Source organism: Lepidothrix coronata, unplaced genomic scaffold, assembly GCF_001604755.1.
Source record: "Lepidothrix coronata isolate B3197 unplaced genomic scaffold, Lepidothrix_coronata-1.0 Scaffold60, whole genome shotgun sequence".
NCBI classification, from domain to species: domain Eukaryota; kingdom Metazoa; phylum Chordata; class Aves; order Passeriformes; family Pipridae; genus Lepidothrix; species Lepidothrix coronata.
In genome coordinates this window covers 3,110,483-3,123,372 of record NW_016690240.1, presented here as the reverse complement: position 1 = coordinate 3,123,372, position 12,890 = coordinate 3,110,483, and the positions used below count along the sequence as shown (strand labels likewise).

The following is a 12,890-nucleotide window of genomic DNA, read 5'->3' as shown; positions in this document are numbered from 1 at the left end:
AGGAGCTAAACTGTAATCTTGTTCTCTTGTAAAAAGGAGACTTAAGAGAAACAGCATGTATTTCTTTTTCAACTTTTGCTTCCCTCTCAAAGTCCCTCTGTTTTCTCCAGAACCATCCTCTAAAGATTTCATTTTAGGATATTCCCAGTGACTCAATACTGTAAAACTCTCTTCTTTCAAAGTCATTGTTGTTTATGAACTTTGGAGTAAAAGTTAGCAACAGTAGTATTTCTATTAAGGAGCCAATAATACTGAGCAGTTCCTTAGAAGATTCTGAAGCACTGGACTGTAGAGTCTTCCTTAACAGAGATACATTAAAGCATATAATTCTGGCTAGTTTGCAGATTTTTGTGAGTTAGAATGGGAATGCAGAGTAGGTTTTGAATGTGTTAACCAGACTTCACTGTTCCACTCTAAAAATGAGCCTGTGAATTTGTACACACTTCATTTCTTCCTTTCTACTGTTGAGTATTTCAGGCCGCTACTGAACACAGTAGAGATCTAGGGCTTGCTGCTGCCAAATGGCTTGTTTTTCTCCCAGCTGTAATTCCTCCCTGCCTCCCCTGTACTCATTTGGTTCTCATCTTACTGCACAGTGATATAAATTGTAGATGTGGTACCAGGGTGATGGTGGGGCTCCTTGTGGAATTAGGAAGCTAGAGAATAGAGTGGGACCCTCTAATTTTAGCCTCTGCAAGCAAGGTGTTGAATCTTGTCTTGGAGTCTTGTGTCATTGCATCAGAGGCAATAAAAACTGGCTTACACCTTTCCTCGGTTCTCTGTATAGTCTTCATTACTTTAATAGCACACAGGTGGTTTTCATAGTCTTCTGAGATATTTGGTGAACCAGACCAGTCAACAGCAGATCTGATAGTATTTTTTTTCATGGGGAGAAAGTGAGCGGGTTCAGATGTATCCTGTGCGTGTTTGGCAATCCCCACCCTCTGTTTCCCACAATCAAAGTTTTGGTTATGAAAGGTTGTAGAGGAGATTACTTGGCATTCCATAAAAATTAGAAACATTTCAAGTATGGATCAAAGCTACTGGGAAGGGGAGTAGAGTACCTAAGATTTTCTAGCTGTCAGAAGTGGATGTAACAAATTTGTACATCAGCTACTCAGAGAGGTGACATAATCTAAGGAGATAGTATCTGGGAAAACATACAGCTGTTTGATGTTCCAGGCAGCTGAAATTATGAACATCTCATAGTCACTAGACTACCTTTTGCATTGTATATTTTAAGGTTATTCAATTTTTTGTTCATTTTAACTTTCACACATAAAATGTTTCATTTTCAGTTTTTCTATTTGACTCTTGCTGATGGTAAATTATTGAAGCTGGCCTAAGAAAGAAACTAAAGTTTTGCTGCTGAAACAGAATTTAGCTGCAGGATATTATGGCAAGCAGGTGATTGTGAGTTTAGATTCATTCTGTACTCGTTTCACTTACCTGATGTCAGGGATGCAATCTGCTGTTTCCACTGGGAGATAAATGTGCCCCCAAAAAGTAGGCATATCTTTCTACGAAACAGAAGTTTGTATGGTATCATTTTGTTTTCCTAGATCCATATTTTCTAGAATGTTACGTTTATAACATTTCAGAGATAAAAAACTTCATCTGCAAAAGCGGGAGTCCTGTTTCAGCTTGTTTCAGAGATAGGAGGGCATGGTACTTTGCCTGATCAGCAAATTAGCACATCTTCAGGATCATTTACCTATAAGCTGGAAGACTGATTAGCTGAGTGTGTGCTCTTTACATGTTCACGATGGAATGGGTTTGCCTGAATTGACGTCACTCATTGCAGTGATAAGGAAAGTTCGCCCCTATTCTACTCTCATCTCTAACATGGTAGTTTTGACTAGTGATAGGAGCTGACAGTAGGAGAGAATTTGGCCTTTCTTGCAGTTTTTCTCTGCTTTTACTGATTTTCAGATCTTCTTGTTTCCTGTGTTTGTATTTTAACTGTAGTTTACTGCAGCTTCTTCATACATATAGTCTGGTAGGGTTGGGGGGGGTTTCCCTCATTTTTTTCCGCCATTTCCTTGAAGGGAGAAGAGCGTGTATGTGTTTTGATCTTGTCTAAATTAGTGTTGAACAGTGCTAAGAAATATAGCAAGCACGAACAGCCCATTTAAGAAGGATAAAACAGAAGAGCGTATTACTTAGGGAGTGCCCTCACTATATAATCTGTAGTCTGAAGGTTTTTATGCTGGTGTGTAGAAATTCGATGCACCTAATAGAAGTATGGAGAAATAAGTATTAGTGTTTGGATAATGCATCATTTTAATTGTGCCACTAATAAGTATCTTGCAATACTTACCATTTTCCAAATTATTTTATCTTTACTGTAGGTAATCGGTACACCTCAGAGACCTTCAGCGCAAAATACTATCCTGGTAGGAAGTCCACATACCCCTAACACACATTTTGCATCACAGAACCAGACGGGAGATTCTTCACCTTGGTCTGCTGGGTGAGCATAATAAAAGTTACAAAGAATTAACAAGTTGTTGGAACTTTTGTTTTAATATTAATTGCGATAGTGTATGTACTCCTCAGGCTAGCAGTGTGAGAGAGACAGTCTGTTTACCTTACCATCAAGAACACTTCACCATTAAGGTCTAGTCACACAGGAATGAGTACGTCCTCATTTGTTGTAAAAGATTCCGGAGTACTTTTTGTAAGCTCTGGTAGATATTCGGACATTACTTACATTTAGAGAATTTAACTCCTAAAAGGACACAGGAATTCGTCTGACTTGATTCTATGATTTCTCTTTTGCTGATATATTTTCAGAAAAATACAGTGTGTTTTTGATTGAGCAAGGGTATCTCAAAGTATCATTCGAAATGACAATGTAGTCCTTTTTGGGAAAAAGTGTTAGGTACAAGGAATGCATTCTTTTGGTGTGTTTTTTTAATGAAAGTTTGTTTTTAAGGGTCTCTTGTTAAATGTAGTTGCTTTAAGACTAAATTTCTCAACAGTGGCTTGTTACACATAAATAGAATCATAGAATCAGCTGGGTTGGAAGTGACCTCTGAGATCATCAAGTCCAACCCTTGATCCACTACCACCATGATTACTAGACCATGGCACTGAGTGCCACATTCAGTCTCATCTTAAAAACCTCCACGGACGGAGAATCCACCACTTTGGAATTATACAGTGAAATGAGATAGGGAGAATTGTGACTTTCCATTGCTAATACTAATTTTGTTAATATTTGTAATTTTCTTCCAGTTACAAGGAATGTTTTATTTAAGAAACTTTGTAGAAGCAGAGAACTTTGTTATACTGCTTGTATCTTGTAACTTTGAAGTTTTAATAGCAACTTCATATATGTAGAACTTCAGATCTGTGTTATAGTAATAGTGTAATGTTTAGTGAGTTCAACCAATACCAGACTTCGTCTGTTCAGTCAGTATCAGACTTGCGTAGAAAATACTCAGTATATCTAATTTTTTTGTGGTCAAACTAGATGGGCTATTTTAAATTAAAAACAAAAATCTTAAAAATGAACAAAAAAGTTCTCTTACATAATTCAGTTTTCACATTTTAGCGTTTATCCCCTTATGTCTTCTTGTCTTGAAGTTTGGAAGGTTTTCTTTACTGACTCCTTAAAGGAATATCTCTGTTTTTAACTCATTATCTGCTATTGGAGACATTCCAGGCCAGGTTGGATGGGGCTTTGAGCAGTCTGATTAAGTTGAAGATGCCCTTGCTCATTGCAGGGAGGTTGGACTAGATGACCTTAAAGGTCTTTTCCAACCCAAACTGTTTTATGATTCTGTGATTCTATTGGACCTAGCAAAGTTGCCAAAAGAATGAATTTGTATTGTGTTTCAGCATCAAGATAATAGAATTGTTAAGTATTGAAACCGTAGGGGAAAAAAATGTAGGAGAGAATGTTGGGAAGGGGGGAGAAGGAGAACAAAAGACAAGGCTTGGTTTTTTACAGCAGTGTGCTTGTATTTGAAAAAGAGACATTGAATATTCCGAAGTTCACATCTCCTTAAGATACATGTTATATGTATATTTAGGAAGCGGAACAAAAAGGGCGAGAAGAATGGCAAGGGTTTACGTCATTTCTCTATGAAGGTTTGTGAGAAGGTACAAAGAAAAGGAACCACCTCCTACAATGAGGTGGCAGACGAGTTGGTTGCAGAATTCACGACCACCGATAATCACATTTCACCAAATGAATCAGTAAGTATATGGGAGGTCAATTACATGTGAACCGAATGGGGGAAGAGAAATTTCTTTTGAGATTTTTGTATGTTTCCTACTGCTAGATGAAACAGTTCAGACCCTAACTTGAGTTTACCCATTTACTGTAATATACAAAATATACAATATTTTTGACACAGGTATGTTTTTGATTAATATTCTATGCCTACAGCAGGCTTACGACCAGAAGAATATTAGACGACGTGTCTATGATGCCTTAAATGTCCTTATGGCCATGAACATTATCTCTAAGGAGAAGAAGGAAATCAAATGGATCGGTCTACCTACTAACTCGGCTCAGGAATGTCAGAATTTAGAGGTATATGCATTAGGAAGTTCACAATGGCTTTGTGTTTGAGTAAATGTTTACAGCTTTAATATGTTCTGATACAGTATGTGCATGTAATCTTCTGAGATATCAACATAGAATAGTGTGGTCCCATTTAACTCTTTTTATTTTATTTGTGTATACTGAACACACACTCTTCAACTTCCAGGTTGTTCAAATGTATCTTCTTTTGATTCTGTGCCAAAAATACAGCTTTGTCACAGCTTTTACAGTATATGTGAAATGGTTCTGAGTGGAAGTTAGTAAAACTTAGAGATTAATGTGTATTTCCAACATTGCAATAGTGGTGCTCAAGAGTTGGGAAGATTTGTTTTCTTCAGATGCCAAACAAATAATACCATCTGTGATGGTAGATGTTGTGTATAGATCAGTACATACAGGCAGCTCCTTTGTTGCAAATCTTGCATTTTTCTGACAGTTATCTTCCATGAATGTGTCAGACTTTCTTATTGCATGTCTTGGGGAAGAAATGAAATGTTTTATACTGAAGGCAGTTCATAAGTTCTGGCAGCATATTTTTAGTATCTTGAGATTTTCCAGATAATAAAGTTACTGAGGTTTACTGAAGTAAGTTCACTTTATCAGAATAGAATGAGACTTTGTATTTATTCTTAATAAGTCTGAATTTTCTTCAGCAGGACTAAAAGTCAGTGTAGAAGCAGACAAAGCGAGGGGGAAAGTGGAACAAAAATGTTTTGAAGTCTTATCTACAAAGGTCTAATTCTAATTGTTGTTTGGTACTAATACTTGATTTTTCCTTTAGTACTGTAGTTGCTGTCTAGATGAAGTAAATGCAGAGAATCCAGTCATGAACCTGATATTTATATAATATCATCCCAACTGAAAATTATTTGTTAAGAGAGTGATAATTGGGGCATAATTAGTAGGCTGAGTATGGAAGGTGAACTGGTTCAAAAATAACAATGCTGTGTGCTGAACAGGGAACCATCAAGCCGGAAGGATTTTAAAACAATCTCCTTGGATCTGTCTTACAAAGTATGGCATTGCCCATACTTTGGAGCAAATTGGAGCAAAAGAAAAAGAAGCGTGGCTCATTCAGGTGGATGTGATGTCATGATTGATGATGTCCTAAAGAAGAGTAGGATAATATTAATACTGAAGTAAAAAAAGCAACTTAGAGTGTAATAATGCACAGTGAAGGTTCATGCATTTCAGATGGGAACAGTGACAACTTCTGATTAAAAGAAAGTGAGAACTTGTTAATTGACTGTCAGAAGTGGAGGAAGGAGTTCTGTTAACCACTGAATAATTGAGCCACAAGTGTAATACCAGTCTTGAAAACAGCAGAAGTCCTAAGATGTGTTGCGCTTGAGGAAATTGCAAGGTTCCTTCCTTCCCTGTTGTTGCTTCATTATGAGTATTCTAGCTCCTGTTTCTTCAAGCTCTCTTGACAGATAAGTTGTTAGTAATACTACCTGTCAAGTTTTGCAATAAGATTCTTTTTAATGAGTTTGTGGAGGCTAATGTTTAATTTGTGAAATTGTCACACCTAATAAAGTTTATTTTGCTATTGCGTCTGATATTGTTTAGCTTCACCCTTACAGTGTTGAATATCAAGCCAAATAGTTTATAGGTAACATAGGAATATGAGGGGTTCCCCATCAAGTATTTATTATTTTAAGTATTTTTAAACTTGTCTTTTGTATGTAAATTAGAATATTAGGTTGGGTAAAATATGTCCTGATAATGCAAGAGGGAGGGTGTGGGGCAGTTAATAAGGTCTATGTCTTTAATCTGCAAGGCAGCGTAATTTACATGTATGTGATAGCAGCTTCATTTTTTTAAGCGTCTTTGATGGATCTTCTCCAATACCTCCAGTATTTCTAGACTCTACGTCAAGTGGATCCTTCTGGTCTATCTTTGCCTCCTTGAGAGAATTCCAACAGTTCTTTGAGGCATAGCTTCTATTTGCAGATATGTTCTTAGCTTCTTGCCAGTCTGTTGTACTTTATTCCCCAGTGTTCTAATTCTGCTTTTTGTTTCAGTTTCCATCAGTAGTACTGATGCGAGTCTTGATCATTCTCTAAATTATCTGTAGAATCTTAATGATTGATATCATATCTCTTTACTCCAGTTCTCTGGTATTGAAATTATTTTAAAGGGAGAAAATGTCAGTATAAAATTCTACTTGAAACCAACCAACTATTCAACCCTTTTTTTCCATTTCAAGGTGGAGAAACAGAGAAGAATTGAAAGAATAAAGCAAAAACAGTCTCAACTACAAGAACTCATTCTACAGGTACAGTCAAGGTACTCTTGTCTATAGGGCAAGGTAACTTATATTTGTATTCCTGTTGTTTTATCCCAAGGGATATGAGGGATGGGAAACTTCTAGAAACTAGAGGTAAATTTCAGGATAAGGTATATGAAGTTTTAATGTAGCACTGTAGTTGAGGTGGGACCATGCTGTTGGCTATGGCTATTGGGGAAGCCAGCAGCCTTCCATGACTTTGGATGAATTCTTTTGGAGTTTCAGGTATGTTTAAGCAGGATTTATGCTGATAGGAGCTGTACTTCATACTGTACACTCTGAATTTTCCAGTTCAGTTCTCGTATTTAGAATGTTCCTCTGTGTCAGAGTCCACAGATAAAATTAAGTGACTGTAGAGGTCATCTGTCATAATGCTCTGCATCATTACTTTCTGGGGAGTTGCTGACGCTGCTTTGTAAGTGGCTGAAGCACTGTGAAACAGTTGCTGAACTCCTTCCCAGATTTCCCCTGGTACACTAGGGGAAGCAGTGGTCTATCCGCTAAGTCATTGTGCTGCTGGTTCACTGAAATATATCCCTTAGTAGCTGCATTACCTACACAGTAGGAATGGAAATCTCTGGGATGCAGAAAGTACAGACAGCTGTGAAACAACTATCTGATTTTTATCAGTCTCTGTGTTGGCTTTGGATTTTGGTTTTAATTCCTGTTGATTTCATTCGGTTTCATGACTGGAAAAATACTTTTTCTTTGTTTGGTGACTTACTGTAAGATTTATAACTTGAGTGTCAGTGATTGACTTGAGTTTTTAATTCTTCAAATTGCTAATTTTTAAAATAGGAACTTTCCGTTGTGGAAAACAGTTTTGGTAAGATATAAAAGTCACTAATTTTTGCTGGGTAATTCAGAAACCTAATGTCATTCAAATCCCAAACATTAATTTTTTTAGCATATAATTTCAGCAAAAATACCGTATTAATCATTCAGGTGTTCTTTTGGAATGCAGTAGCTAGTAGGGAAGAGTCAAGGGAAAGGAAGTAGGATGCTAACTGAAGACTTATTTTTCCTGTCATTATTATCTATTCATTCTGTCAAAGATCTGTCCAAGGAACTGTCCTGATGTAGTTATTAAAAATGTGCATTCTTTTCTCAATTAAGTTTTACTGTGTGGTATTTTTCAATACTATGATTTGTCTCTTCTTGCATTTTAACGTGCAGGATTATGGTAAAAGCTCTCTGTCCTTTTCTGCATTTACTTGCAGCAACCATTGCTGGAATTCTGAGAGATTTTTTTGTTACCGTGATCTTAGAAGTTTAATTCGTCCTTTCATATCACTATCGCTTTTTCTAGCAAATTGCCTTTAAGAACCTCGTTCAGCGAAATCGTCAAGCGGAACAGCAGGCAAATCGACCGCCACCTTCCAATTCTGTCATCCATTTGCCATTTATCATTGTGAACACCAGCAAGAAGACAGTGATTGACTGCAGTATTTCAAACGACAAGTAAGTTAACAAAGTTTTCTGTCTGGCTTTTGGTACAGCTCTGTGTTCATATAAATGTTCATATAGATCTATGAAAAATTAAATACAAATTAATTTACTGGTGCCTTTTGTAGATTGAGAACACACATTTTAGACAGCTATTTTGTATACCTTTTTAATAAATAGAATAGTTGGTTCACATTTAGTAATTTATTCAAGACTTTCTATCTAGAGATATTAGAAGCCAAGTAAGGCAGCTCCCTTGAAGTTTTGTGTTATACTTAACCAAATGGTGTTTTCCTTTGGCTTTAACACGATCAAATGCAGCCAGAAGAATTGAAAATGGGTTTTGCTTTCAGGACTGCTGTTCTCTACTTTTGATTCAAAGAGCTGTGTTTTTAATCTGCTAAATAAAAGCTGAATGTAAGCAGTCATGATCAAATACATAAATCTTGAAAAATTTGATTGCATGATGTGATGTGTCAATAACACTGTGTGTTAAGCTTTTGAAATGCTGCAATTCCTGAAACTGGAAAGGTAGTTAAAATCGCTGAAGCTAATTGAGACATTTTTTCCTGTCCAGGTTTGAATATCTATTTAATTTTGACAATACTTTTGAAATTCATGATGATATAGAAGTACTAAAACGAATGGGAATGGCTTGTGGGCTAGAATCTGGAAGCTGTTCAGCAGAGGACCTAAAAATTGCAAGGAGTTTGGTTCCTAAAGCTCTGGAACCCTATGTGACAGGTTAGTTACTCCAAGAAGAGTTGTTCTGTTTTCCTCCTTAATACAGGACTCTAAGAAAAAGCATGCAAATACCTTAGACCAGTTTATTTTCACTGGTTTGTGGTGAAGATTTCTATCAAGTTCTCAAATATATGTGCTTTTTAGTGTTCCTTAGGGAACAGATAACATAGTGACTGAGAGAGAGTGGGCTCTTGCTCTTCACAGAACCACGTTTTGCATTATACCACACTAGATCTTTGCAGTGTGTTATTGTTTAAAGAGGACAGTATTTATGGTTGGTTCACCTGCAAAGGCAAAAGGTCGTAAGTGTCAACATATGGTCATAGCTTCATTTTTTATTGTTTTGTTTTCATTATATAAAAATACTGAAGACATCTGACTTGCTCATTTAAAAATAAATGTTTGGGGTTTTTTAATGTATTTTGAAATTTTGCTGTTGCACTAGCCCTTATTAAAATTATGCTGTTTTGGATATAGTATATCAATATGTTTTGTTGTTTGGGTTGCAAGACTCCTTTTCTGGACTTTAGAAGGATTAAGCATTTCCACTGAATTAGACGATTGCGTTTTGAAGTATTCTTGAAATGTGTATTGTTCATTTTACAGAAATGGCTCAGGGATCAATCAGCAGTGTATATGTCACATCATCAGGTTCTGCATCAAATGGCACAAGATTTTCAGCCAGGTGGGATAAAATTACCAATTATTTTTTAAAATCTGTGATCATCAAAGAAACTTAATTAGAGATTAAATGCTTCATGAAACAAGTTCTTTTCTGATTAAATGTGATATGGATATGTGCTTTAAGTGTATTCTCAGGCGTTGCTTTTACAGTGGTTCTTACCAGTGTCATGAAATCTTTTCCTGTATAGTGGAAAGGTGTTAGACTGGTGTTAATCTTGGATGTGTTTTTCGTTTGGTTGGGATTTTTTTCCTAATTTTGAGTTTGGACAAGAAACAGATACTTCCGTAGAGATACTAAAAGATACTTTATCAAGAATTTATGTCCAAGTTTAATAGTTTATCAAACTATTGAGAAAGTAACTATGAAACAGATTGGCAAAATAGCAACTAGTAGTGGAGAGAGGAATTTTCGGGCTCTGTTAAAATAAAATGCTTGTGGATACAGTTAATTCCTGTAGGAACAAGACATTTCAGACCATATCTATAACAAGTGTGTGTATTTTGGTGAAAAAATAGCACTGATCCAGGAGGTGGAGTTTCAGTGCAGGGATACTCTCATAGAGGGAAAGATAAGAGATGCCGAAGAGCTTGTTTGTATTTTCTTTGATTTTAAACTGAAAAAGAAAACCACAATGAGAAGAAAACAGTTTAAAATTAAAAATACAGCGCATGACAGTTTGCCATGTTATATCATGGAACTAAGGAGAAGCTGTTAGTTCCTTGATTTTCTAGGCCTTTGAATCAAGATTAGTGGTTCTGAAAGACATGATTACTTGTGATGCAAATAACCAGTGCTACATAAAAATACTGTAGAGCTTAGATAGCTGTGTGGCCTTAACACTAAATGTACTTTAGAAGAAACCTGAAAAGCATATTTCTAAGATGCCTGTGAAAGGGTTTAATCTTTATATTAAACCTAAAGGAAGAGCCATTTCAAAATTAGTTTTAACTGCTTCTGCTTTTCTGAGACAGCTTGTGCATATATTAAAGACAGTTTATGAAGTGGCAGTGGCAGATTCATTAAAAGAATGGACTAGATATGATTATATTTAAGAGCACGGTAAATTGGGAGAAATCATTAAGCAGTGACAACTGGCTTTTTTTTTTTTTTAGTGACTTTTCCAATGGTGGAGATGGGATGTTGGCTACAAGTTCCAATGGATCTCAGTACAGTGGCTCCAGAGTTGAAACACCAGTTTCTTATGTTGGGGATGACGATGATGATGATGACGATTTTAATGAAAATGATGATGACGACTGATGCCCTTTGCTTGTAGACTATTTTTTGTTAAAATTCAGCAGGCTTCAGGAATAAATTGTTCTAGGGAGAAGTGTCTCAAATTACTTTGCCCCATCCCCCAAGGAGAATATTGGTAAGCAGTTCTGAGTTTAGAAATTGCACCTCTGATAAGCAAACAAGGATTGTTTTATGTAGGATATTTTTAAATGTGGTGTGGATGTGTGTTTTTGATACCAGTGTGTTAATGCAGAGCCTTTATTTACTCTTGTTTTAGGGGTTTTTGGTTTGTTGACTGTTTTTTTGTTTGGGTTTTCTTTTTTACTTGAAGGAAAATGATTTTGCCCCAAATGTTCTTGCGAAGTTTGGTAAAGAAAATGTAGACACATCATTGAGAAATAAAATACTATCCTTCTGTGTAAAATGAATACACCGAATGGCAATTTATTTGGAGTGTATTTTGATTATGCCACTTTTTGAGGGATAGTGAGCTAATGTAGTAGTGTTTTTTGTTAATCATGCAGTGTCCAAAGAACCAAACAAGAAAGAAACGTCCTACTTTTTTACATGTTAAATTCCAGGAATATTGTTGTGAACTTATTTTCCCTTAAATGATATCTAACATAATGATTCCATCGAGTTTATATACTTCTCACTGTATGTTGGGACATGTGAATTACAAAGTTTTTGGCAAATGTTTACTGCCAGTTGGTGCAGCTATATAAAATGTCTTGAAGGTTTGGAATGATTTATTGCTTATGGTAAAATTTGCCTGATTTCTTACAGGCAGTCTTTGGAGACTTTTTATTATATAGTTGTTTACATACTTATAAGTCTATCATATAAAGACATGTTCTGAAACAAATGTTTGTATTTGTTTCATAAGCATCTTCCTGTAATCTATTATAAAGTTGAAATTAAATATAGAGAATGTTTTAAGTTTTTTAACTCAAAATTTGTCAATCATTTTTAATAGTTCATTTTTATAAAAGGAATGTCAGGGCAGGTGGTAGTCTTTGTAAATTTATTCACAAACAATTAACTGCACAAATACTGTCAGCTGCCTATTCTAAGACAGTAGTCTTTTTGTTGAAACACAATAAACTTTTCTGTAATATTTTATGGAATATAAAGAGACTATAATTGTTTGACTTGTTTAACCTTGGCACTGTTAGTTTTTATTAATAAAACGCGCATGGGCATTTTTAACAAGCTCTGTGGTTTTTCTAATTCTAGGGTTATTTTGGAACATTTCACTTCTTGTCACAAGACATAGAATTAGCTGTCCTGGGGTACTGCATCTATGCTACAGAGGGCCCAAGTTTTTTGCTTTGATTTAGTAATTTGCCGTTAAAACTCTTGGTAACTTCTGATGCAAAAAGCAATAACTTACCAGGTATACTCTCTCTTTTCACACCTCCTTATTTTAGTCATGTTGCTCAGCATGCCAGGTCAATCTTAGTACTCCAATCCAGCTTCTCTGTTTAAAATCCCATGCTTACTGTTCCAACTTTTCATCCCGTATTTCTCACCCCTAGCTTTCTGTCATACATTCCCACATCCTCAAAACGGATTTTTTAATCTACATTCCATATACCTTAAACCTTTTTGTTAGATCACATCCTCTCCTCCCACCTGAAAGAGCGTATTGAACTGGCTCAGTCACTGCAGGCTACTGTCGGAGTCAGGATTTGTTGCTTCCACAAACTCCAGGGAGTTGCTGCAAAGTCTAATACATGTGCTGTCTGTGGTCAGGGCTCCTGGAAGCACTTCAACCCTGTGGTAAATGTGAAGTGTGTTACATAGTTTTTTCTCTAAGGGATTATGCATTGACAAACCTTCTGTGGAAAGGCAGGGATATGGATGCTTACCATAGAGCAGTTGATACGCACTGAAGGTTTTCTAATTGTATCAGACTTTGTAAACGTGAG

At 36.0% G+C, this 12,890-nt stretch overlaps 1 protein-coding gene across 7 annotated transcripts in view; it reads left to right on the top strand.

Moving 5' to 3' along the window:
- Positions 1 to 12,171, top strand: part of TFDP1 (transcription factor Dp-1) — a 39,884-nt gene extending 27,713 nt beyond the window's left edge. For 5 of the 7 annotated variants that reach the window (XM_017817401.1, XM_017817404.1, XM_017817403.1 and 2 more), the window contains exons 5-12: positions 2,352 to 2,473; positions 4,041 to 4,206; positions 4,400 to 4,546; positions 6,768 to 6,836; positions 8,158 to 8,309; positions 8,872 to 9,038; positions 9,645 to 9,723; positions 10,836 to 12,092. In XM_017817401.1, the coding sequence (XP_017672890.1) occupies positions 2,352 to 2,473; positions 4,041 to 4,206; positions 4,400 to 4,546; positions 6,768 to 6,836; positions 8,158 to 8,309; positions 8,872 to 9,038; positions 9,645 to 9,723; positions 10,836 to 10,983 (1,050 nt within the window). In that variant the 3' untranslated portion in view covers positions 10,984 to 12,092. Of the gene's footprint in view, positions 1 to 2,351; positions 2,474 to 4,040; positions 4,207 to 4,399; positions 4,547 to 6,767; positions 6,837 to 8,157; positions 8,310 to 8,871; positions 9,039 to 9,644; positions 9,724 to 10,835 lie in introns of all 7 variants that reach the window. The other 2 variants (XM_017817400.1, XM_017817407.1) reach the window with 2 other exon arrangements.
- The last annotated feature ends 719 nt before the right edge of the window (positions 12,172 to 12,890 follow it).